Source organism: Tenebrio molitor, chromosome 7 (assembly GCF_963966145.1).
Source record: "Tenebrio molitor chromosome 7, icTenMoli1.1, whole genome shotgun sequence".
Classification (NCBI taxonomy): Eukaryota; Metazoa; Arthropoda; class Insecta; order Coleoptera; family Tenebrionidae; genus Tenebrio; species Tenebrio molitor.
In genome coordinates this window covers 8,018,723-8,046,196 of record NC_091052.1, presented here as the reverse complement: position 1 = coordinate 8,046,196, position 27,474 = coordinate 8,018,723, and the positions used below count along the sequence as shown (strand labels likewise).

Here is a 27,474-nt window from a genome sequence, read left to right as displayed (position 1 = left end):
ACCTTTGCTGCACAAATGGTGAGAAAAAGATAATTTTTCGAACTACTGAAAGTAAATTTAACTCAACATCTGGAATTTGAAGCGCGAGAGTTGTATAAAAAAAATACATTTTGACCCGTTCAAGTTTGGCAATTTAGATGAGCACACTGTCGTTCTAAAAAGCATCCTGTTGGATTTCAAATGTGAAAAATATTAATCGTAATTGGAGCAAATGTGCTGATCCAGCTTTGCATCTCTGTCAGGATTTTGAGCTTTTAAATAATTTACACAAGTTCGTAAAATAAATTTCCATCAAAAATTTGGCACGTTTCACCACTTCTCTAATTTTAAATGAAATTATACGAACCGGGAATTGGATTAATATAAACAGTGCATCCAAACGAGTGACATAATTTGTAGAAAGAATTTTTTGGGAGGTGAAAGTGTTCGGGTAGGAGTGTTAAGCGGATGTTACGTTTTGTTAGTGTGATTATAAATTGAAGCGATTAAAAATGAGTGAAAAATTAATAAGTATTATCAATAAATCATGAAGTATTTATGGATAATAGGATGTCACAAATAAGCTTGATTAAGTAGAAAATTATACTTACTTGTTGCATAGCTAATGAGAAATTATGTGTTGTAATTTTTTATGATAGAGAAATCGAAAAGAGAATACAGTTTGGGATGTGCTTTTGGTGGTACACGTGAGTGTTTGTTAAACAGATGATCAATAACACTCGGACTCGACAACAACATATAAGCACTCACCTGTTCATTGGTTTGCTGAAAATCGGGGGTAGAGAACACTGCACTGCAGTTCCATTCAAACACAGCCGGTAAATTTCACATCGTATTTATTATAATAATTCGTCTTGCAAGTCGTAAAAAATATACACAAAATGATACAAAAAAAAAATTAATAAACAAATAAATATTTGATCTATTTACAAGTAATGTACAAAAAAATACAAACAATAAAATTACACGCTTCGACTCAAAAAAGTTTTTGTCATTATGATTTTTAAATATTGTTCAGTACGAGAGTCTTTATGTATACCTAGTCAGTCAGTTAAGTTATCACACGAGATAGGCCTGGCCGCCGTTGTTGACGCCTGCAGTCTGCATCATGACGTGGGGTCTCCACGGAGGCCCCCTCCTGCCGGACCCCCCACGCTCCAGGGTGCTGTAGTCGGAATCGATACTGGAATAAATATGGTCAGAGATGGGCCTCGGTTCCTGCGCCCGCCTCATGGGTCTGGGAGAGGGCGTGGCCGTCGTCGCCGAGGAGTAGTTGGCGTCGTCGGGTTCGTGCGGTGCCCCGGCCGAGTACGCCGGCGGCGGGAACATCTGCATGCCGGGCGAGGGCGGCCCCTGGGTCTTGATCTTCTCGGGGTACGTGTGGCTGTGCGTGCCGTTCGCCACCACCCTCGAGTCAATGGTGTAATTGTTGATGTTGCGTCGATAATTGGCGTTGATTTTGCCCCTGGGCTCCCCCGAGGGCATCGCGTATCTCAGCTTCTCCCAGAACCTCTTCTCGCCCCACTGCACCCTGTTGCCGGTCTTGAGATAGGGCCGGAGCTCGGGGTCGAGCTCGGCCTCGGGGAGCGGCCCCTCCTCCAGGACGATCAGCTTGAACACCCGGCCCTTGAGCGCCTCGTGCAGCGCTTGTCGCAGCTCGAAGCGGGACCACTCCGTCTGGAGGAAGTTGCGGGTGAGGATGATGACGACCCTGCGGCTGGCCTCCGCCGCTTCGAGGACCGCGGGGGCGGCGTGCTGGAGGTAGGCGGCGTGCGGGAGGTCGCGGTAGTGCAGGCAGAGCTGGAAGCGCGGCTCCAGCTCGGCGGCCAGGGCCTGGACGACCCACTCTTCGTCCTTCGGACTGTAACAAACGAAACCGTCGTACAACTTGTCTCTGTCCTCGTACTGCTTGGCGGCGGCGGCCCGGAAACTGCACAGTCTTATGCCGTAGCGCGAGTACAACCACACGCGGACGGGGTCGCGGAACACGAACCAGAGGACGACCGCCAACAGCAACAAGATCACAACGCAAAGAGTCACGACGACCATCTTCCAGTAGTCCGACACTAGCATCGAGTCGATTACGGAACTTCCGGCGTAAAAGTCACTGCACGCGGTGCTGTTGAAGTCGAGGTCGTGACGCTCCGGAGGACTCGCGTCGCCGTTGTAGCACTGGACGGCGGCGCTGTCGACGATTCGCGGCGCGTTATCGCCGACCCACGCGGTGAACTCCTGCAAGAACTTGCAGCGACAGGACCAACGATTGTTGGCCAAACTTATCTCGGTCAAGTGGGAGTTCGACGACAATTGCCACACCGGAAACACCACTAATTTGTTGCCGTCCAGTCGCAAGATCTCCAAGCTCTTCAGCGGCTCCAGAGTCTTGTTCCCGATGTGCGCGATCACGTTGTTCTGCAGATACAGCTCTTTCAAATTGGACAGGTGCTCGAACTCGTACCCCTGCAGAGTATAAATCTTGTTGTCCTCCAGGTGCAACGTCTGCAGCGTGTGCAAACCGTTGAAGGTGCTGTTCTGGATCGTCTCGATCCCGCTGTTGTTCACGAACAACACTCGCATGTTCTTGCGGCCTATGAAGACGTGGTTCTGGAGCTCTTTCAGGTCGTTGCCGTCGAGGTACACCTCGGTGGCGTCCATCGGGATCCTGTGCGGGATCAAATTAGCGTTTTGCCCCGAACAGTCGACGACGTTCGTGTTCCAGGTCTGGTCGTGGTAGCACTTGCAGTTGTCAGGACACGTCATCTCGCAGTCGCAGGCGTCGAAGTCGCAACAGTGGCACAAGGCGAAGCAGTGGGTCTCGTACTCGCAGAGGAAGTCGCTGGTTTTGGCTCTGGTGAGCGGCATGTGGGCCATGCCGCGCGAGTGGGTCATCTTGCACATGACGTTGTCGAGGTCCATCACTCGCGGGTACTGCCTGGACGCGGACATGTTGTTGACCGGATGCAGCCACTCCATGCTGCAGTCGCAGTGAAAGGGGTTCCCGCCCAGGTACACCTCGGGCAGCGACCGGTTCGGCGGCACCGGCGACAGCCGCAGCGCGTTCATGTCCAGGTTCACCAGGTCGTTGGCGTACATGTCGACCCGCGCCAGACTGCTCTTGTCCAGGAACGTGTTCGGATGAACGGATTTGATGAAGTTGTTGTTGATGAACAAGAGCTCCACGCTGTTCGGGATCGACATCGGCGACAGCTCGGTGATGCGATTGTGACTAGCGTCTAGCGTTTTCACCCGGATTTCGTCCTGGATCTTGTAATAATTACCCAGGTGCTCGATGAAGTTGCGATGGATGTCCAACCATTTCAGGTTGCTGGGAATGAAAGCGTAATCGAACCACACTAGATGATTGTCGGACAAGTTCAACCACAACAAACTCGCGAGCGTCGCGAAGACACCGTTAATGTCCGTTAAAAAATTCTCGTCGAGGCGGATGGCTTCGAGCTGGGTGTTTCGCTCGAAAGTTCCTCTCTCGATGCTTTGAATTTTGTTTTTCGCAAGATTAAGCACTTGCAAGCTCGGCAAATCCCACAACATCCCCCGGGTCAAGTTCCCGATGTTGTTGTCGATCAGCCTCAACCCGGTCAGCTGGTTCAGATTTTTGAACGAACCGTTGCGAAAGTCACTGATTTGATTTTCACCCAAGTCCAAAGTCTTCAAAAACGACAGTTCCTTCAACGCGTCGGGCACATCCTGGAGCGCGTTCGAACTGAGATCGAGTTCTTTGAGCGCCGAACAATTACGGAAAGCTGTCGAATCGATGCTTACCACTAAATTATTGTTCAGGGTGAGTTTGCTGAGCACGAACAAACCGTTGAATAACAATGGGCCGATGGTGTTGAGACGATTCTCCGCCAGGTTCAGAGTGTGTAAATTGTACAGGGGAATAAAAGCGTTGTCTTCGATGAAGCCGATCGAGTTGTTCCTCAAGTCCAATATTTGCAGAAAATACAGATCTTTGAAGGTCTTGCTGTCGATGCGGGTCAGAGCGTTGTGAGACAAATTTAAAATGATCAACCGGATTAATCCGGCGAAAGTTCCGGCGTCGACGTGATTACTCGTCAGTTGATTACCGGACAGATCCAGGATCAACAGTTGTTCCAGGCGGTGAAACAGCGCTACGGGCAAGGAGAAGAGCGAGTTGTTCTGCAGATGGATCTCTCGGAGTTCGCGCGATCCGGCGAACAAACCTTGAGGAAGCGTCTCGATCTTATTGTTGGCCAAATTAAAAATCCGCAAGGACACCACTCCGGCGAGGGCCTCACCGGAGACGTCGCTGATGTTGTTGTTCTTCAGATCAAGCACTTGGAGGCGGCGGAGCCGCGAGAACCCGGAATCCTCCGTCAGCGCTTTCAATTCGTTGTACGACAAGTCGAGATTCTGCAACTCGCTGTTTCTGCACTCCGGCAGATTAAAACCGAACCGTTCCGGACTTTTAATTCTGTTCCTCGTCAAGTTGAGCGTCTGGAGATTGGCGAGGTCGCAGAAGGTGCCGTCGACTATCGCGCGGATGTTGTTGTTGGCGAGATCCAGCACCTGGAGCTCTTTGAGTCCGTGGAGGCTGTCGGCGGTGACGTCGAGCGCTTTGCTGGCGCCCCATTCGCCGTTGAAGGTGGTGATCGACAGCCGCTTCAGATTGTAGAGGCCGTCGAGCGAGTTGGGCTCGACGGCGAGGAGCTTGCAGTTGGTGATCTGCAGGTCTTCGAGCTCGTGGAGACGCTGGAGACCTTGCGTGGGAAGCGCGCTTTCGAAGAACAACACTTCACTGCATATTATGCGCAACCTGGAGGTGACTTCCGCGGGCAACGCGCTGATGTTGGCGCCGGTGCCGTCCAAAGTCCTGACTCGACACGTCACGGAGAACTTCGTCGAAGAGGTGTCGTTGTTGTCCGGCAGCCAGTTGCACTGTTCGGGACCGTCGAAGCGGGTCGCGAGCGACGAGCTCGCGAAGAACACCACGTTCAACACTAGTCCCAGCCACATCGCGAAACTTGCGGCCACGATTTATTTATCAAGACTCACTTCAGTCTCACCATTTCACCGATTCGAAGAGTTCATCGAGGTGGTATTAATAAACGATCATATCACAGTCACTGTTTACACCGGACGATCACGAACTCTTTGATGTTTCTAGTTCGTACGCGCTGCTCATGCGAACCAACCTCAACAACATTCGAAGTAATACTGAAGATCTTCGCCGCGTTACTGCAGTATATACAGAAATGTTCAAGTTTCGCAGCTGGCGCAAGCGCACCGCTAGTTGGACCGATCGCCGCCGGTGCGAGGGCGCTACTTTCCGGACTTTTATCTGGCCAAGAAACAATTCCCGGAATCAACCGGAGATTTTACATCCCGTAATTATCCCAAAAAACCACCGCAATTAATACATAATTTATTTACGTAACGAAACGTTTCTATTAATCATGATTTTCATTTTTTATACGTTCCTTGCCCATTCTGCTATAATTAACATTTTTTCCACCGGTGCACCTACGAATTATTTTTATATCTGGGAGTTAACAACTTTAAACACATAATTCGATGTGGTTTCGAGATTTAACCGTTTAGGCCAAAAACCCGTGATCAATTATCGTCAGACATTTTTCAGGCCACCTGAAAAAATTAAAAAACGTTCAAACTCGTCGAAATTTTTTTTTATTGCAGCAACTCAAACTATTGTGATGTCGGTCAGAATTCTTGAATTAAATTATTCCCGACACGAGGCGAGTTATTTTTATTGCATTATTGCATGGCAAGATATTAATTATTTAATCTAATTTAATGGCAGGAAATGCAAAGATAATTTCAGCTTCTGGTGTAATATATTTGAAAATTCTGAAACGACGTATAGCGACGTGATTTATTTTTTCGCCAGACAAAGACTCCACATCACAAGCGTGATTAATAAAAATTATTTATTTTTCAGCGGAAAGGCAAAATGTGATCAAGGAGAGAGATAGTCAGAGCTTAAGCGATTTTGCTCGTACAATCGTAAATATTTGTTTTTCCGAGTAATTATCACTTTTCCAATCGTAGACTGTTAATTCAGTGAGCCGATTTTTGTTTTCACAAATCTCTGCGCCCTAGGCAAATGTTTAAGCGTCTAGAAGTAATTTAAATTAAAAGCGAATCATTTTATAACATTTTATAATTTCAATTTCATCTTTATAAATAACTCCACTGTGTGATTTTAAAATTTAGTATTCCATAAAACTTGTCCGCATTAATGATGATTATTATTTCATAATTATGTAATTACATATTTGATTAATATATTCAATCAACAAAGCGGTTTACTTTTTCGTTCAAAATAACATTATTGAATCAATTATTTAATTAATTTCACTACACACCATTACACCCCTCATAAATTATTACCTCACGAACTCGTCATGACTTGTTTCTTGTGTGTAAACTTTCCCATATAAATTTTTAAATTATTAATGAAATTAAAGAATTTCAGGAAGCAAGATTGTGCCAGGAATTGATATAAAATTTCCAAGGAGCTTTAAACAGCTTTACAAAATGTGATATTTAAATTAAAAAAAAAATCTACCTATCAAAAAATATTTCTTTTCTCTAAATACCTAATTGTAAAAGCAAATTTTGAAATATCTGATCTAAGAAGTATTAACCTCAGAAAGTCACAGAACTGGAAACAATTGTTTTTAATGCAAATTCAAAAAATTCAACTTTAGCCCAAGACATCCAGATTTTCTTATTTTCCAGGCATTTTTTCTTCATGCCGCATCAATATTTAAAGAAAAATAAAGAATTTGACCGGTTTAAGTTTCGTATGAACCTCTGCCAAGTCCTACACATATTTATTATTTTTTAGAGAAGCCAACGAAATGATCCAGAGCTGTGAAGCTTTATGTGAATATCTAATAAATTACGTGTCATTTTTCTGTGACTCCTCACAACACAAAAATAGTTTAACAAAACGGCTTCCTAGCTCACGAAACGCACCACCAAAATGATATTTTTCCAAAAGAAAAGAAAATCTTAATTCGAGTGATAAATTAGATTTTTTATTTCCTGTTTTCCCCGTTACTAAAACTGCATTGCTTCGACATCCGAATTGTACGAATTTCACAGTTTTGGTACCGCTTTACACGCGTTTATGGTGTCGGAGGCAAAGTGCATGCAACCCAACAAGCGACCCAATCGTGCGGGTCGCAGCACTTCCACCATGCCGGGTTTGATTAATCCATAAACAATTCATGGTATTTGTTAGCCGCCAGCTCCCGAGCACGCTGTTTGTTCGCCATGACTATTGCCATGCACCCCCGGAACCGTTTACTCATTCATGATATCGATAGCGTGTGGAACCCCTCTTAAAAATCGACTTTTTCGCAGAAAATCGTTTAGTACCTTGCGTCACAGCAGACGTATTAATTCGGTTCGACTACACCGCCACCCTCAAGATACATTTTTAATATCGCATACTCTTATCTGGAGAGGGAGTCGTGGGGAGATAAGGCGCTCCTAAACATTTCTACTTCAGGCTATACGAAACGGCTACTTTAGATAAAAAATGTGTCCAGTTTTTTTATTTATTTGTTTTGATTTATCGGCTTGTACAAAATACACTTGTTTTTAATATACAGTGAGGGTGGTTGGACAGTTTCTCCGTTTCAGGCGATCTCCCCCTCCGGGCGGTAGCGCTACAATAGGGTAACAAATTAGATCAGGCTGGGCATGATAGGGACCGGAATAAATGGAAAAGTATTAGATTAGGTTCTCTTAGATTTACTAAATTTTAAACGAACAGGTAGAGAGCCCCGAGTAGGTAGAAAAAGGTTGCAAAACTTGTACAACCATCAAATCGACACATAACATATTTTCCTTGACAGCACATTTCCTTGAAGATTACCGGCTGGACAGTATTTAGCAAAGAAAGACAAAGTGACCACCGGTGTGGAGGAGATTATTTTTGTGTCGAAGTTAATTTCGTTTTGTGAAGGTTTGAAAGTATTTTTAGCCAAATAAGTGTGGGTGTGTCACTTTTGAATGAAAATCTCCGGACTTTGTGCGACACCCCACAAAGATATTTTGAGGCCGGTCATCTGGTAAAAGCCCGAGAATGTCAATCCCTTAATCCGGTGTTAACGTTCGACGGGAGGGTAAATGTGTATTTTTAAAAATAAAATTTTTATTCGCCTCACTTCCAGAGGCGTAACATCAACTTGGCTTAGAAGAGTGATACGCAAAAATATTTTTGATAAGAAAGTGTGCAATTTTTTGTTAGTTCAAGTTTGAAAGGTTCTTTTGAGATTTTTTCCGCGCGTGGTAATTTTTATGTCCGGTTGCGGATGGTAACTACAATAATAATAGTTTATGACAAATGAGGAAGTGTTCGTAAAAATCGGCAAGGATAAACGATTCGTGCAGGCGAACGACAGTGCATGGAAGCAAAAGGGGGCGAACAATAAAAACTGTAGCTGATTGATAGACGGGGGTCGACAGGTCAACTCTTGATGGATGGAGTAGCGGTCAGGGCAGGAGGATGCCGCTCCCTGCTGCCCTACACGCACCCGTGTTCCTGATATGTGTCTACTGGCACACCGACGGAAAAATTGAAACAAAACTGCGCTCGTTTTTAAATGTCAGAAAATCCCGACTTCGGACAATGGTGGCGGTGTTTGGCCTCGGTGAGATGGAGCTTGTCGTCTTCCGTATTTCTGGCATGGATTGATGAATGCCGGAGTCAAGTGCAGCGCCTTTCTTAATGTGTTTGACTGTCGATAATGTAGATACCGAGAGGAGACGTGTCGCAATAAATGATCTTGTTTGTATTGAAGAGATACATCATAGTGACATCGATGCTCAACTTTCCGCCGAGTATCAAACTACAAAAATAACAATAACGTGGGGCGTCTATTGTGGAGGCGGCAAAAAGCGTGGGCAGGAGTCGGGGCACGGACGACAACGAAATCCAGTTAGGACGAATTCCAGGAAATCGTGTCGCAGCCGGATTCATTTTTCTTTGGTCATTTTTGAAGGATAGAGCAACGCGTTTTTGAAAAGTTAATCGAAAGCGGTGTCGCGTTCCGGCGGTGATAAACAAAGTTCAAGCTCCAACCCCGTCGGAATAATATAATCTGTTCAAATTGAAGCTTACCATTCCATAGGTTACGGCCGAAAGTTTGTTCCATAAAATTTTACAGCCCGATAAATTATCGGCAAATGTTGACCTCAATCTAGGATAAATATCAAATTCGTGTTCAAATAAATCGCCGGCGTCCGTTTAAATTTCAATTAAATTTTTATATCGGCAAATATACTCGAAAGACCTTTAAACGCAAACCTCTCTTGATTAGAGCCGCAACATTAATTACGGAAAAAGCCCTTTCGCTGTTAATATTTCACGTTAGAAAGTAAATTTGCACAATTCCAATTCTCGGCCGAAATCAAATAAGCAAAGATCCCGCATTAGATGATCAAAGGATTGGGATTTGACGAATAAGAAAACTTTCCATCCGAGCCGAAGAAATCATAAAGGCGAGTAAAAAATGTGGGAGCGCGCTGGAGTTTTATTCCGGTTGACCACGGGCCGACCTCCGGGAGCTTTGATAAAACGGCAATAGCATTTCTAATCCTGCACACACTCACATGCAACCCGCTTTTCCTGAAAGACATTAATTAGTTGAAAGGTTTCCCGGACATGGCGAAATCCCAAAGACCTTGGATGCTTCACTGGACATCACAGATGGCGGCCGTTCCTTTTGTCGCCGCTTGTGCCACTGTTACGACACGAACATGCGTTCCACGGCTTTGATGCCGTTTTATTTGATCACATTTTCGGTTTGACGTACCGAAATCCGCGGTGTCGGATGTCAAAGGACAAATTATAATAAGAATCGGCAGACGCGCCAACACCAGTCGAAACTGTTGTCCGACAAATGACCAACAGAATCGGAACCAGATGCCGGACCAGTGGCGTAGCAATTCCACAAAACTTCACAGACAAGGATCCTTTAGCCAGAACTAATTTTCTTCAGGAAAGTTAATGGCTACAGCTTTGTAGAATTAAGCGAGCTTTTAGGGAAAACATTCCAAAATTGAAATTGACAACAAACATTTTTGTCCAAATCGTTTAGAATTTTTTTTTCTTAAAAATAAGATAATTTTCATCTGATGGAGAGGTTAAAGAAACTGCAGAATATTTTCCGACAGAATTTCTTAGTAGAAAAGTCAGATAATATCTACCATATGATGTGTAGATCTTAAAAAGGATTTGTTGAAATTAAAAGAGCGAACGTTAAAATTGAAAATAAGAATGGAATTTCGGTCAAATTTTACTGAAGAGAACCTTGAAGAAATTTCTAAGAACTGTCAGCGCAGGTAAGGCGGTTTAAACGAAATTCTCTTTAAAGCGACTTTATTTTACCAATACAAGGAAGATAGTCTTTACCATTTTTTTTGAAACGTTCACAAAATCTAAACATTTAAAAAATTGTACTCCTAACCTATGATTATTAATTTTTGTATATCGGAAACCCTCAATTGTTGTGCTTTTTTAAAGCGTAGATTAATTGGAGTATGTTGACAGCTAACCTAAAATTTAGATCCAACAAATCTTTCTTTTTTTTTCTTTGCAATGTTTTACATTAAAAATAGAATGACTGAACGATTCCTGTTCTCGAAGCAAATATCTAAGGCCACCCTTTTCTGAAAACAAACATGTTCAATTGTGTCCCGATTAAACATCAACAAATGTCATTCGTCCCAAGCGGCGGGAAATTCAAACTTTACACTGTTCTAAAAGGTTTAATTTTTTCAACGCCTACTCAGCCCAGGATTTCATTTGAACGCGAATATAAGTATAAATTAAACAAAACTTTCTCATCTGATCAATAAATTCCTTTTGAGCATTTTTCCGCTTTCTATTATGTAAATATCGCGTATTCATTTAATTTCCGGTCAAAGTGGGCGTTGAAGAATCGATTGTGAACGCACCACTCGTGTAAAAACACAAACAACTGATCCGTGATCCGTAATCCGTGGTGCGTTCACAATCGATCCTTCAACACCAACTTTGACGGGAAATTTATTTATAAATGAACACCCGATATTAACGCTTCTGTGACAAGCAAAATATACGAGTAAACTTTTTGAAATCTGGATATTGCAGTGTAGTTTTTATTATTAAAAACAAATCTTTCATGAAACAAAAAAGAAATTTTATGCTCAGATCGTGGGATTTTAGTTAACATAAGACGTAAGAACCAACATAAATTAACATAAGAAATCTTTGAAAAAACAGAAAGCAATTTTATGTTAAGATCGTGGGATTTTACGACGAACCATCAAGATTTAGAAAGATTTCCGTACGTCGAGTGTTTCTTTATGCGAGCTTTTTGATCCTTTTGCAAGCAATCACTAGTAAAGTAGAAAGTCCAGGACCTCGTACACAGCGAATGGGCGTGCTCCGTCCCCAAGATTAAAACTTGATTAAGCTCCGTAGATCTATGCAGAATTTAATCTCGCATGCAACAACAAAAACCCTTAAGATTTACCGGAATTAAAAAGCTTCCTATCGATTGGGACCCCGTGCACCGTCCACAAAAAAACTCCCAGAACACGCTCCACCGTCCTCGGTTTGGTTCGTGGGCGGTCCCCGTTGACTTTAATTCAGTAATCTGGAGGCAAAAAGGGCCCCGCTAACATCTTACATGCAATTTAAACATCTCAATCCTCGATCAGTGTTGAATCCTGTGATGGATTGTGCAATCAAGGACGTGCTTATCTGGACGAGATCTCCCATTTGCACGGAATCGCCTCGAGACGTACGTCTGTTATCTCGACTCGAGGAGACAGCCGTAAGTGTTTTTGCTCCGGGACAAATTCAGTTTGGGAAGACAAGTGGTGTTGGTGGGATACTCGTTTTGATTGAGTGATCCTATTTTTAGATTAGGACTTCTTGTACCCTCGGGATCGAAACCGCTCCACGATAATTAGGTCTGAAGTGTATCCAGGTCATGCAGCTTGGCCGAGCTGGCCGCAATTTGCGATTTGACGCGCCTGCTCCACCCTCGATACGTCCTAAGTACCCCCATAAAGCTCGCAAACTTACGGTATGTCGGACCAAGATATAACGCGACGCAGTGGCGGACCCCACAAAAATTTCAAACAACATTCCTGGACCACTACAACAATTCCCCAATATCTCTTAATCCGTCCCTGTTGCACTATGAGTCATATGAGCAGAGGCGTAACATCAAATTGGGGACAGGAGCTAGGCGCAAAATGTCTACCTAAACAACACTAAAATTAAATTTGAAAAGAATTTTATTTTACAGCTTCTACTATGTGTTTCGGTTCCTAGAGTGAAAGAGGAGAGTCCGCCCCTGGAGCTTTCGTTTCAGATGGGTGCCCTTAATAGCTACGAGCCGCCCCTGCCAGCCGTATGCACACCGGAGCGCTGCAATAAACTTGTTTAATTAACACTGAATGGGAAAAATCAGGCCGTATAACAGCCATTATTCCTGGAGGATGTTTTATCATTAAGCCAGCGCCCGCAGTTCCTGGGAAATCAGCCCAAATGTCACTCAAATGTTAACAGCGGTGGATACAAACGACTCAGAAGTTCGTCATGTCGAAATAATACAAACTAAACCAAGATTCAAATAAAGCCCAGGATTTAATATTAAAGCGACGTTACAGGATGTTGTCGAACTTTGCGTCAGAACCGGACCTGAACCGGGATATAACCATAAAAGGATTCACGTTAATTTTCTTTTCTCTCTTTCGTTATGGGTCGGCTTGCCGCGACGAAATGGCCCATCAACTATTTTACTTGTGCAGATTTGTTGCGATTAAACGAAATATTCAGTTGTAAAAATCCCCATCGTTGCAACGGGTCAGAGTGTAAAGTTTATCGCCCGTTGCATTATTTCAAATGCGGAGTTGAGCAAATTTCATGAATTTCAATTAGGGAGCCGTTTTTAAAGTTCAGCTCTGAAGGCTGCGACTGCGACTTCTGATTAATTCTTGACCGAGATGGAATTGCTGAATATATTGGGCGTCTTGAAGCTACTGCAACTGCATATTTATGTCAACGCTAAAGTGTGTCCCGAAGCCAAGCTTGAGGGAGACTAATCCACATTCATGTCCCTCCATCATAATTCAAGCTCAAAAAGAATAAGAATTTTAATGCGAATAACGTTAATGCAAGTTGCAGTCTTGCAAAGTTGCCTTTCAGGAAAACACGAGGCAAACGAGTGAAATTACGTTTTTGTGAAAACTTGGATTTATCTCGGGGGATAAGTGAACTAATACAAAAGTTATGGTAAGATGAAAGCTCTCAAGTACCAAAAATGCTTCAGGATATGGCCAAAGTTGCTTCGCATTTTATATGAAGCTGTACAAATGGAACTACACAAAAATGCAGTTTGCCATTTGCCAATTCCAAAAAGGAACAAAGAGTAAAGGTCATTTGATTTTTATATTTTAAAATTTAAAAGATGAATTTAATATCTGCATCAAACATATAGCTTTGATCTTTAATACACTACCTAAAGGCATTATCATACTAATCTCTTCTCAAGCAAATTCAAAATGAAATTTTAATCATTTTATTTAAATATAACTTATGAATTGTTTAAATGTAATCAATTCCTATACCAAGTCTACAACTAAACACGGCATCAAGGCAGGATTTAATTATCATTACGGATATGTCTGTCAAATGATAATTCCTTTGAAACCATTCCTTTTTCAAAAAAAAAAAAAAATAGAAGTTGCCAGAAAGCCTTTACACGACTTTGGATGATATTGTTAAAGGTACCAAATGGGTGCAAAATTGCCCCTTATTCTAAAACACCTGATCCGATTAGCACCAAAATTACTAGCCCTTACTGTAACGAATAGATATTTTGCTAAAAGAAAAATTTTAATTGGTGCATTTTTGCACTAATTAAACCATTAAACGTAAACGTATCGTAAACGAAAAAAAAAAAGCGAATTGGCGAACATTTCCAAAACGACTCATCTGATTGGCACCAAATTCAATACTTCTTCGACAAATATTATGTAAAAAGAAAAATTCAAAAAAAGTAATGCCCAACAAAGAAGATCTACAGCGAGTTGTGTTGTGGAAAACCACTTTTCTCCACGACTATTAAAGAATGAATGCATTTTTATTTGATATTCAATGAAAGAATGATATCAATTCCACACCCCGTGTTAGAATATACTGAAATCTATGGCTGTCGGCCAATCACATCCCTTGTATTTTCATTCTACAACGGCAGATCGCCAATCGGATACGTTTATAAACAATAAGTCGCGTATCGCGTAGCAACCGCTAAACGAGGCACAATTTAAGTGTCAAATATTAAAAATCAAATTACATTAAATTTTCAAAGATTGTTTTTTCTTGGTATAGTCGTGGAGAAAGTAGTCTTCAACTAGCGTGTAATGGCTATTTTTCACTCGGATGATTACACCACTCGCCTACGGCTCGTGTTGGGATTTTCATCCTCTTGAATAATAGCCATAATTGCCATTCTTTATATTTTGAGGATAGTAAAATCAGAATCTGCTTTCGTTTCGAACACAATTTTTCGATGCCAACACCACATGGAAGTAAAAAAGAGGGTGATCGTCGAATAATTTAAAAAGTAAATTTTAAATAGGTATTTTTTACGCTTTGAAAAAAATTAATTAGTACTGAAAATTGTATTCTGGTGTTGTTGGGGTGGCAGAGTTTATATTTTCGTTGTTTGCGTTTCGATTAACATTTGGCATTTAGTCCCATTTGGTTGAATGTCGTTTTTTAGGTTTTCCCTTAATCCTTGACATTTCATTCACGTTTCATGGATAATTACTCTGTGCGATTGTTGAAATTTATTCCACGCAAGAATGTGAAACCACTAAACAGAAAAAAAGAATAATTTCCGTATCTATTTTCCGACCATTGGTTCCGGAACGCAATAAAAGATCGACCGATTAAAACCGAAGGGTTAATGATTTCGATTAGGTACGCAAAACGATTTGAACCGTCTGTGCAATACATCAACGTATACAAAGGCTTTTTCGGTAATTTTTATTCAGCCGGGACGTATGCAAGCGATAGACATTTAAAAGCGGAAATTTGTTTCATGAAATGTGTTACATGTTTGGACTGGCTGGTGTCCATGACGCGCACACCCCGTTGCGAAATTAACAACACATCAGAGAAAATGCCGGTCACGTGATTCATCGCCGCCATAATGAATTTAAACGTCGATAAAAGTGTTGAATTTTCGGGCGGGAAGAGTCAAGTGGCGGCGGATTTATCAGCGATATCGGAACGGATGAATAATTACAGTGTTTGGCTCGCTATCTCCCATTAGACATGAGGGTGTAATAATTCTTGACGTCTAAGCCCAACTATAATGGTGTATTCCGAAGTTGGCGAGGGTTGGTTTTTTGTTTGTAATAAACATAAATTAATTTGGGAGGATCCCTTCGCCCTGCAGGCCCGCTTTACATCGCAGGACTCTGCACGAGATAGTTGCATCTTGCGCGTGTCCTGGGTCTTTATGTCCCGGTATCCTGAGGGAGGGTACGATGCTCCACGGATAAACTTCTCCATTAGAGATATCGCCACGAATAATGAGAAGCCAAAACAGATTTCCACCGCCGTAACGTCGAAGCCACCCGAATTTATTAACATTAAAAAAGATCATGTTCCACAGCATTACGACCCGATATCGGTTACATAAAAAACAAACCATTGTGGGGGCCCATCTACTAAAACTAAACAGCTGCCCTTTCGCACACTCTTAATGGTCGACGATAAAGGAAATTCAATAGCATCCGAGTGAGTGCATCGGATACCTCGACTTTTGATTCCGACACTGTTTACACAGAGTACGGCTCTGTATTTGTTCAATTTGTTGTAGTCCAGTTGAAACAATATTGTTTCAGGGAGAGGACTCGTTCCGGTGATGTCAATCGGCACACATTTTTCGAAAAAACGAATTTCCACTCGATGCGGACGTCGTTATTAGTTCTTGCGACATCGAAGCTCGGGGGTTAGTTAGCTGACTTTGATGAAGCGATTGGATTTTTTTCCTTATAGACATTCGCATGCAGCTCGAGTGTGTTTATTCACTGGCCAATGTTTAGCTGATAAACAAAATTATATTCAGTTCATCGATCAAATGTTTCAACTTTCATCCCTCTGTCCGCTCGTATTGATTCCACGTCGAACAAGTTTTATGGAACTGAAATGCCTGACGCAAATATCATACAACTTTATTTATTATCAATTTGTTTTCCATTATTCCGCTACATGCTTTTGTTTTAATAATACACAAAATATTTCTGAATCGGCGGAATTCGCAAATTGATCAAACGGAGACTTATTTCAGTTTAAATTGAAAAGATAAAAGAGCGACGTGGAATAACATCCAACATAGAAAAACATATTTCGGGATCATTATGATGATATTCCACCGAGTTCTATTTTTTTTTCCCATTCGAGACAAATCCATCACGAACATTGTCAAACCCATTAGTTAATCAATCAATCAGTGCTAATATCCAGCTGATTCCGCGCATTTTTAGGATTTGTTCACACCGGCCCACAACAAAAATACAAAAACACTCGAGCTTTATTTTTAATTTAATTATTTCCTGCGATGTTTCTCGGATGTGTTTGAATTTTTTTGGATTGTGATGGATTAAATTCGAGTCGGACTAGTAAGAGCAAAAAGCTGTTAGGCCTTACATTCGTCATATTTTTATCAAAATCAGAATCGGACAATAAATCAGCGGTATCGATTTCTTTGCAACGGAGCCGAACATTCGTTCCCATTATCCTAATCCGGAAGTGCAGGATTCAGCTCCGTCAATTTGCCATTGCTCATTTCCGCCCCCGTTATTAAAATATAGGCGGTGATTCTGCAAAATGACGAAGTTAGTTTAATCACATTTTAGTCGTTCCTGAGGGATTGCTGGTGAACGCTTGCAGATGACTCTGTATGACCTTGCGATTACTGCACGGGTTCGTAGCCTAGCATGTTTAATTATCTGCTCGCTATTGATGGAGAAGTTGTAATTAGGAACCGGGATGTAACTTGCATGTAGACGATGCGGAATTACGTGATGAAGATAGCTTTACACGTTCCTGAGCATGTTCCCACCCAAAAATTAACATCCGTAACGTCTTCACTTTTCCCTGGCGGTTCCGTTGCAGCCTCCCGGTTTTTCTGCAAATAATTGGCGGATTCTTTGAGGAACCGACAACTCGCAGCGAGTTGCTAAGTAAATTATACAGAATTCTTTGATGCTCTCGAAATCTTATTGAAACTGCAAAGCTGCCGAAAGTATTTCATCCGCAAAAGAGCTTAATTAAATATTCTCCAACATATTTGATGAATTTTTCAGTCGTCCATTGACGCGCGCAAACCAACCAGTCTTATTAACATTGTTTGAGGTTCTGGACGAAGTTGTCCGGGCATAACTCCCAAATCATTTTTATTGCCAACCGCAAATCCTGCAAATAGTTTCCGGATGTTGTAGCGGGAACAGCTTTCGGGTGCTTGCCACCAGATGCCAACATACTTCGCCGCCACTTCCACCAGACCAAAAATTAAAAATCTTTTTTCGGTTTTGTTTGGCAATTTATGCAACAGATTCTTTTGCGACGGCCTCTCTCATTACGACGGTAAATAAGAAGGTTGCAGGGTAGGGCACCGGAGAGAATAATTTGATGAGCGTAGGGTCGATGGCACGTGCGAGCACGTAATGCACCCATGCATACACGGATGCGGTTGAATTACACGCTACCATACCACAAGCAAGCAATTTGGGTACATATTATTAAAGCATCCATTACGCAATTTCGACTATTATTATTGGGTCTAAATTAAGTCCGGGCCAACAAAAAATTGCTGTCTCAACAGGTGCAACAGAAACCAACACAAAAAACACAAAGGCTTCATATATACCGCGTGTGAAATATTTTTGCCTTCTAGAACATATTTCTTTCTGGAATTATCTGCAAGGTTTGCGTATGATGTTTCAGAATAAAAGAAAAGCTATCAAAGGAAAAAATGAAACTCACTTTTGACTTACCAATAAAAATACTCTACGAAATGTTACTAAATTTGAAGGGTTTAAAGAGGTTAGTGCTATATATTGAAAATAACAAGGGGCTCAAAATGGACCCTTAAGGTACGCCAGATACAACATCTGTCACAAGACAGGTTGACTACAATTCAATATTTACTTTTTAAATGAGGTGTCAAGGGTATTAGTATCAGATAATTTAGAAAAGAAAAAAAAAGAAAAGAAAAGAAAAAACAATGGCGCTGCAAGGACCTGAATCTCTAGCTCTTATAATATGATTCTATCGCGCGTTCAAATGAAATCCTGGGCTGAGTAGACGTTGGAAAAATTAAACCGTTTAGAACAGTGTAAAATTTGAATTTCCCGCCGTTTGACACAAATGACATTTGTTTATGATGTTTAATCGAGACATAATTGAACATGTTTGTTTTCAGCAAAGGGTGCCCTTAGATATTTGCTTCGACAAAAGGAAATCGTTACGTTATTCTATTTTTAATATAAAACATTCAAAGAAAAAAAAAGATTTTTTTTTGGATCTAAATTTTAGGTTAGCTGTCAACATGCTCCAATTAATCTACGCTTTAAAAAAGCACAACAACTGACGGTTTCCAACGCCTTCCTAACCCAGGATTTCATTTGCACGAGCGATGTAAGCTACTGAAGGAAATTGCAGTAGGATAATCCTTATCAAAACGGGATTGGAAGGATGACCAAATGTTGTTAGTACAAGCATAGTTGGATATCTGAGACAATAAATACTTTTCTATGATTTCGGATAATGTAGAAACCAAGGTTTTTTGTCTGAAATTGAAACACTTCAAATCCTAGGAGTTGAAATGTCTACAGTCCCGAGTCAAATGACTTTGTTTTTTTTCTGATTGCAGAGTCTGTAGTAATTTCATGAATCGGTTTGTCCTCTAGACTTTTGAAATTTCAAAAGAGCTGAATTTTTCATTTTCATTAAGATTTTAATTTTTCGTATCCCACCTCCACCCGGCGGCACGGCAATTTTGCCGGAGTACATACACTATTACGGATAATACTATCAAGTAATAGTGCAGTGCTTATCAACATAATTACCGGCGTCTCGCCTCCACATTTTGACTTTTTTGTGTTTTATTAATATTATTATTATTAAGCCATGGCGCATAATTCTTGTTTTAAACAGGACATGCTCGTTAAAAAGGAGGATTCTGTTTTGGCATAGAAAATCGATTTCATTATCTCACCTTATGCAAATCCTGTACCAAACTAGAAAGATGTAAATTTTCTCTGTAAGTCTCTGCAAGTTCGTATAAGTAATAGTGTTCTAGGAATGTTAATATTTAATTTCCAGGGAATAAGTTTGCGATTTGAAATAAGTTCGGCATTGGCGGTTCCAGTGTTGAAGACCAAATCAGAATGATTGAAGAGAATAACATCAATTAATTCCTGAGAATGTTTGTGGGTGAAATTGTTGGAGGATGAATAAGACGTCGGCTAAGCCGTGTTGTGGCAGGAAATACGGTGGGCGGCATTCCTCGCTAATAGGAGAATTAGGTTTTGGAAATTAAAGAATTATGCAAATGGGTAAAAATCTGCAGCTGCTGCACCCCGAAATCTGATAATTTAATAAAAGAAAACCGAAAAAAAATTCGAAAATAATATCATCCCGTCGACAAGGGCGACTGGATAAATTTTAAATTTAAAATTCGCAGCTAAATTAAAAGCTAGTAAAGTCGTGGGGATGGCGGAGTTTCTTTTCTCTTTCCTCCATCGATGACAGTTTAATATTCTCGCGAGGAACATTGCCTAGTTGCTGATTCCATAACTAATCAAATTCGGGTCGGAGAAGTGGCGAGATTCAGCCAGCCCGTTCTTTTCCGTATAATGCCAAATTGGCAATCTAATAAAGAAGTGTTTTAACGATGTTTCCGGAGACACTTCATTAGAATTATTCAAATAGGATCGGAGGGTCCGACACGTACTGGAAGAATTTCGCATAATCCCGCGAGTGTTTTATTTGTTTCGACAATTATTGCAGCGACATGGGTGAAGGTTGAGGCCGGTTGAGAAATGTCCTCTCGACTCAATTTCATGGTGGTTGGTCACCGACAGTCCGGCTGCGAATCCGGGCTTCGACCCCGGAACTTCCGGCAACCAAACAAATTTGCGGAAAAATACGAAAAACGAAGAGGTCTCATTAAATTTTATTCCGTCCATAATGCGGTCATGCTGCACAGAAGAACAAATTTTACGGCGCTGGGGACTCTCTATATCGAAATACATTTAGCGTTTTGTATCGGCGGCGGTAAAAAATAACAACATGCGATCAAAAGTTGGAGCACACGACGCGTATAAACCCTAACGGCCCCCGATAAAAATATTAAATTATCCGAAGGCGTTTTCGATAATGTAAAATTGTATTAATGCTCGACTGCAATTTTACAACTCGTTCAAATTGCCCCTGACACTTTCGTGGCCGGCTTACACATTCATAATGAATCGATACGTTCCGACACACGCTAATGAAAAGTTGCCGACGTAAAAACGTATAAATAAGTTATGGCAACCCTCCAATTAAAACGCAGATCTCAAGTGGCTGCAGAAAACCTGGGGCGCAGCGCGGAACAGAAGAGGCCACGGCCAGGACGGGGTTTTGTGTGTATCACACGGAATAATTACAAGGGCACCAACACATACATAGGAAACAGCCAGTTCCAATCTCGTTAATTGGAAGAGGGAGGCATTCCCGTTTGTTCTTCAATTTAACCGCCAGGAGCGCCGCTTCAAACGTCCAGCGGTTGACCTTTTCAGCTTTGATGAAAGTATGATTTTATGGTTTTTCAAACAAATTAATTGCCTTGAAAAGTGGTAAGCCGCATTATTACCATCTCGCTTTGGATTCGACTCGAAATATTACGTTTGATCCGTTCCGCAACAATGAAAAAAACAGATGGGAAATGTTATGGAACAACAGACGAGAGCTATTTCAGTAACAAAACACACAATTCGTTGAAAAGTAAATGTAATTTTTAATTTAAAGCTCAAATTGCTGCTGAAGCTTACGTTGTCTGGCATGAAAATTATACCCCAGGTTTTTATTTTCTTCATGTAGCGTTTAGACTTCATTACATGTCAGACACTCTAAACTGTAATTAATTACATAGACACATACTTGGCTGAAATATTCTTTTTTCAGATGAGAAATTATCATTGATTTTCAGAATTCTAACATAATCTAGTAATAAATAATATCTCTAGAAATTTTTATCCAATTTTGACGTGTTAAACAGAAGTTGAAGCAACTTAAGTCACATTTTGCTGATTTTGAGTCAGGTGCATAAATTGACAGTTTACACTCATCTTCACCGTTTGGCGCTGAAATCACTCAAGGGCATGTACCCCACATGTTTTTTTTTTTTGTGCTACTCAATCATCGTTTACTGCTGAAACAACTAAAGTCCGCCATTTATATGGTTTCAGCACTAAAATAAACACCACTTTATTGATTGCGAACAACGCAAAGCCTTCAAAAAACGTCAGACGTATTTTTCGGTGTCTTAAACACCAAAAAATACGGAAAAAATCGGAAAAGAAAATCGATTAAGAATAATAAATAAGAGCAACGAATATGTAAAGTAATTGACTCTGCCTGCAAGTGAAGTAATTTAGTTTTTGTTACAATACTGAAGTTTATTTTTTGTAAATGTCCACTAAGGTGTTTCGAAAAAATTAGGAATAAAGAAGGAAACAACACTTTTAACTAATTATATCAAATGCAAATAAAAGATGAACAGAGGAACAGGGAAGTGACAAGAAGACCTAAACGTCGTGAAAATGCATGAGAAAGGCACTGATCATATGTCCATTTTGTTTATTAATGTGAAGAAAACCAGGGAGTTTCTATACCTATACACGCTGTTAGAAGATCAAAATTAAAATGAATTTAAAAAATTGATTAATAATGAAATTCCAAGAAGTAAACTAGGTCAAAATGTAAAACAAAACCAAAAAAGAAAAAGCGATTTAATTAGAAGCAAGGATAAGAATTATTACAGAAATCGTCAAAATCGTGAACATAATTTTATTTTGAGATTATAACACCTTTGGTTTCTTGGGACCTAATCCTTTTTAATTTATTCTTTGCAAAGAGAAGCTTTCTTTCTTAACAATGTAAATATGTATAGCAGACAGAATTGATCTTCATGTGATAATGTTCTAAACATAATTATTTTGTTTCTATTGACTTCCACGTTTCGTAAGTATTTTTTTTTTTTGAAATAAGATTAAATTATTTCGATTGAACTATCTCCAAAATATAAAGAAAAATTGTTTTCCGCATTGCGGTTGCCTTGTGTCTGTTTATGAACATTTTCGTTCATGATAATTTTTGTAAAAATGCACCAATTGAAACTTTCTTTTCTGTGAAATATTCTTCACGTTGAGGGCACAAGGTCCACTGATTTTGGTGCCAATTTGATGAGTCTCGGAAATATCTGCAATCATCCAGACATCATCTAAGAATTTCCTGATAAATTCTACTAAAATTCCTTATATCAAAATACATTTTAAAAAACGGTTTAGGAACATATACAGAGTGATCAACAAGAAAACAAATCAAGAGTGCTACCTCATCTTGGTTTATCGAAACCTCTTAGCTTAATCGTACACTTGCTATACGCAGTTGTTTTATTCGTTGCCTATCTCTCAAAAAATATATTGATAATTACTGCTTTTTATACAACAGTAAAACTTATTCTGGATTGATTGTTGCTTACAATTATATGAAACGTCCGTAAACTTTGCTGAAATCGTAAATTACCCATTCTTACCAATGTAAAATGTTGCTCTTGTTTATTTTACAACTTTTCTCCATTATCAGATAATAATAATAAAATGCACAATTATAATTCCAATGTCTAAAATCCATGAAAACTTCAGACCATTATAAGCAAGATTTCAATTTTACTTTTTACTCTTGGAGTATTATTTAAAATTAAAAAGACACAAATCGTTGACATAACACACTCATAATCTGTTTTTATTTCTAATTTTTGACGCAAACGTGGTTTATTTCGTTACCAAAAAAAGTACACCTAGAGAGTGGAACTGAAATTACAGTTAATTAATAAATATAATGTAAAGAAATTATGCTCCAGTACGAATTACAAAGGCAGTATTGTTAAAAGCTTGTAACGAAGGGAAAACACAAAACAACAACAGCAAGTTTATTTTTAGCGAAATTCTTATTACGATTTAAAAAAGCTGTTCGAATAATTGTGAAAAATTGTCTTGGATGTAAATAATCGTCTGTTGTTCTTATCGTCTTTTGGGAGCTTTGGCCCACTTTAAGACTTCTTTCAAACAATTTGGATGCCATTTATTTTCATCAATCTCGATACCCCTCAATAATCTTCGATTTCATTCTCATCCAAAAGCAAAATGTTTATCTTTTCAAGTTCTTGATCACATCGTCGCTACTTTTCTTGATTGTATTATTGTTCCAAATTTATTGACCAATAAAGTGTTGTGTCTAAGTTAAAATCTAAAAATAAATTGCAGATTTAGTTGCCAGTCATATTATTAAATTATGCGGATCGACTGATATTACGTTCGGGTCAAGCGTGACACAATTTTTTTCCATTAGCGATGTTTGCGCAAACGAAATAATTTATTTTTAAGAATAATTGGCAGCTGTGTGCACTGAAAGTTGGAAATTGTGTAGTTAGTAGCTGGAAATCAGTTAAATTGCAAACAGTTTCCAGCCATCAGAGGCAAAACTAAACAAATTTTCTTAGAGCTGAACTAATATACGTACAACTTGTTGAACGAGAAGTATAATTTGCAAACATAATTTCGCACCAAAGCTTTGGAAGTTGGGTATGACGTTCGCAACATTCGGATAATATTCTCTGTCGCGTTCTGTCAATAAGTACCAGACTGGATCAAAGAGAATTGCGGTAATGGAATAAAACCGTCGTGGTCCGAGCTCCCTAAAAATTCACACAACTCGTGGAAGGAAAAAAGTTAACGCTATTTGCTTATCAGACATCAGGGGGAGCACGTAGCGGAACGCGAACCGGTAACGTAATAATCTCACCCTCTATTATTAATGCGGGTTAATTAAAATATCAAGTGCTCACCTGGGACCCGAATCCGCAGTTTCAGTTTACTCCCGATTATACTTTGTTTCTAATTTCTGGCACTTAATTTTTACCGCTAATGAGGCAGACAGAGATTATTATTATTTATTCGGTTCACTTCCGCGGAATCCCTAATTGTTATTTCAGCCGAGAATTGTTTTGTTCATTCACCTTTACGTGAATTTTATGCTGATTTTTTTAATTAAAAGAGTTATAATTGCCTAATTAATAACGGAAGTCCTGCCTTTATCGCACATAAATACGCCACACCGGGAGATTCCTTTTAAACTTGCAGCGTTAATAGTCGCGCGGAGACCCACCTAAAAAGGATTTACTGGATGGGGTGTGCGAAGGGGTTATTGCCGCCTGGACAGCGCCGCAAACAGGACAAATCGCCCAAAAAGGTCCTACGACTTTTTTACTTACACCAGAGGGTGAGAAACATTTTTGGCATCGAAACTACAACTAAAAAAAACAGTTCTTTATTTATAAATGTTTATTGGGACCGTTCAAAATGAAATTGTAAAATCATATTTAAACGTCAGTCAATTTTAGATCTCCCATTAAAATACAAAAGTATTCGATTCAATTTTTGTAGTAACAGAACGTTACTAAATAATTTGTATTCTGTCCTCTACACAATTGGCGACACGGCATTCAGGTAATTATCAGTGGTAGAGGTGTCGGATTCTCTCATGGGCTGTGACCTTGGGAATATCTGCAGTGAAACCAGGCAGTGAAACCAGTGAAAAATCTGTAAATGAAAACGTCGACCACTTTCAAATTCAAATATGTACATACAAAGAGACGAGAGAGATAGTCCATGAGAAAATCCAAGACCTCCAACAGCATGATCTTATCCAAATAAAATAAATATAATATACATATTTTATTGTAGAAACCACAACAAGCAGATTTACGAATGATACTTAGGTATATCTAAAAAAATTATTTTTGAAAATTTTGATTTACAAATTTATTAACAATAAAAATAAATGTTTTTTTAATGTTTATTGAATTTTAATTAAAACTTCAGATGCAGATCTCACAAGGACTCGAACTCTCCTGTCAGAAGTTGAAGACCTCTTTACCTACCATTAAGACTCTTGAAGAAAATGGCTTTGGACTGAGGAAACTCAATTTTTTTTTCAAAGTGTGTGGGAGTGTTGCGTTGGTGGCAAAAGCGTGGTTTTGGTGTTTTCTGCTGGCAGTCCATTTTTCAGTATTTACCGAGTCAGTAACGGATACAAAGGAGAGAATATCGTTATTGACTCACGTAGCTCTTATTTGATCAAGTGAGCGTGATTCCCAAATGCGACGGAAGGGTTGGAGGGGCGAGGGATTGTTAGACGGCCATCACGATCGGTCTCAGATGAGAAGCAGCAAACACTGGACATATAGAGTTAATATTATAGCATTTGCCGAGCAAACAGTCTGTTTGGTCTCTGATTAAATTGAGTTTGATTATTGCACGATCACGAATCCGGGAGGCTTTGTACGGTTTCGACGACGTCGTCGTTGTCACATGCCACAAATTGCCGACGAGCTCTTTGATTCCGCAAATGTGTATGAGGGCGGCTCTTGTATAATTTAGGACCAGGGGGAGAGGATGGCACAGCCGCCTCGGCGTAATGTGATGGAATTGCCAGTAACACTTTTAGTGGCGCTGTTCGTGAAGATGATGGTCTCGTTCGACGAGAAATTACCGAAAAAAGTCATGAAATAAAGCTCCCGGGAGATATAAAGGTCCGTTTCCACCGCGATACGTCCAAAAGGTCTTCAACCTCGTCGGCTTTTTCGATTTCGCGCCAAATCAATAACGACGTCGTGGATTGGTGGCCAGCACGTGGCATCCAGACCATCGAGGGTTACATCATGATTCGTTCTTTTGACATCTGCACTCTCACAGGTTGACGTCACTGCTGAACAATCAACGAGACCAATAAAGTTTCAATAACGTTCTTAATAATAAATGCGAAAAGAAAAAAATTCTACTTTATGAGATTTTTTTAAGAAGTTTTTTCTCAAAGTGGAATCTCGTCTCGCTGCTCAGCTAACCGTAAAACTGGAGAGCGCTATATAATTTTTTTCAAAATTTATTTCTTGAAATTACCTTCAGCGCCTTCCGAATAATAAATGAAACAGACATTTTTAACAGAAATATTTTGTTTCAAAATGTACGACGTTCAGAAATAATTCATAGTCTAGAGTTTACGTACGATATATGCATATTTAACCTCCTACTATCACAGCATTATTTTTTAAGTTTTTGTAAGGTAACTTCGTGAAATTTTATAAATTCATCTTCACAAGATTAGATCTAATTCTGATAAATTTTTAAAACATTTATAATATATAATTTATGGTACTAGAAAACTAGAAATCAATTTATGTAGAAACAGCTTAGATGAATATTTTAAACATCATAAATGAGCTCTCAGTGAATACAACAACTACAAAAGCTCTTATAGAAATATAATGAGATTAAAAAAAAGAGCCAGAAGTTTCAATGAACAATGGGTGAACGCGAAGCGAAGCGCCGAGGCCTACCTGGAATGTTCTAGACAGGGCCGGCATCGGAATAAAAAGGGAAAAAATGTAAGCCAGAGTCAGTTAGTTAATTAGGAGCGATAACGTATTCTTGGCGACAAGATGTTAATCAGCATTAAATGATTTGTTACACTCACTCAGAGCCATTATAGAAACTCTTTTGATTTATGAAGAACTCTCTTTTGAGTTGAGAAAAAAAAGTTAACAAAATTCAATCATTGAATGTGAGATGAAAATATTAGTTGGAAATGTATTTTCAAAATTACTGAAATTATTTTTCTTTGACATAAAGAGCATTTTGGTGTTTCAATTAATATTTTTCCTACTCGTTAAAAAAAGTATTACTTTACTCACTTGTTACATAAATAACTATTAGTACACTTGCACTTTTGCTAATTTTGCTACAGGAATAAAAAGAAGTGCAAAATGAAAATTTGGAAATATACTTGGTTGTGCTTCATTATTACTTTTACCACCGTATTCATTAATTTTAAGGCGATTGTAAAAGAACTCTAAATGTGCATACTTTAACATAGAGACATCGTTTGACTTTTACCTAAATTACGTAATGGCATTAGAAAATTAAGGCCACTGAATTTATATTTAAAAAAATTTTGAATAATTTTTTTCGCAATCGTTTTATTACAGAGACGATGATGTTGCGCTAGCGCGTGTAAACTTCCCGCTTCTTTAAAAATATATTTATAGATAAATAAATGTA

General features: G+C 39.8%; 1 protein-coding gene across 1 annotated transcript; it reads right to left on the bottom strand.

Moving 5' to 3' along the window:
- Positions 1-819: 819 nt before the first annotated feature.
- On the bottom strand, positions 820-5,796 carry Toll-7 (Toll-like receptor 7). Its single transcript, XM_069053065.1, has one exon. It carries the CDS (start codon positions 4,993-4,995, stop codon positions 1,060-1,062), a length of 3,936 nt encoding a protein of 1,311 aa, XP_068909166.1. The 5' UTR covers positions 4,996-5,796; the 3' UTR covers positions 820-1,059.
- Between the last annotated feature and the right edge of the window lie 21,678 nt (positions 5,797-27,474).

What these genes read in the sequence shown, in the direction of transcription:
- Toll-7 (XM_069053065.1), bottom strand. Translation starts at nt 4,995, where the DNA reads ATGTGGCTGGGACTAGTGTTGAACGTGGTGTTCTTCGCGAGCTCGTCG.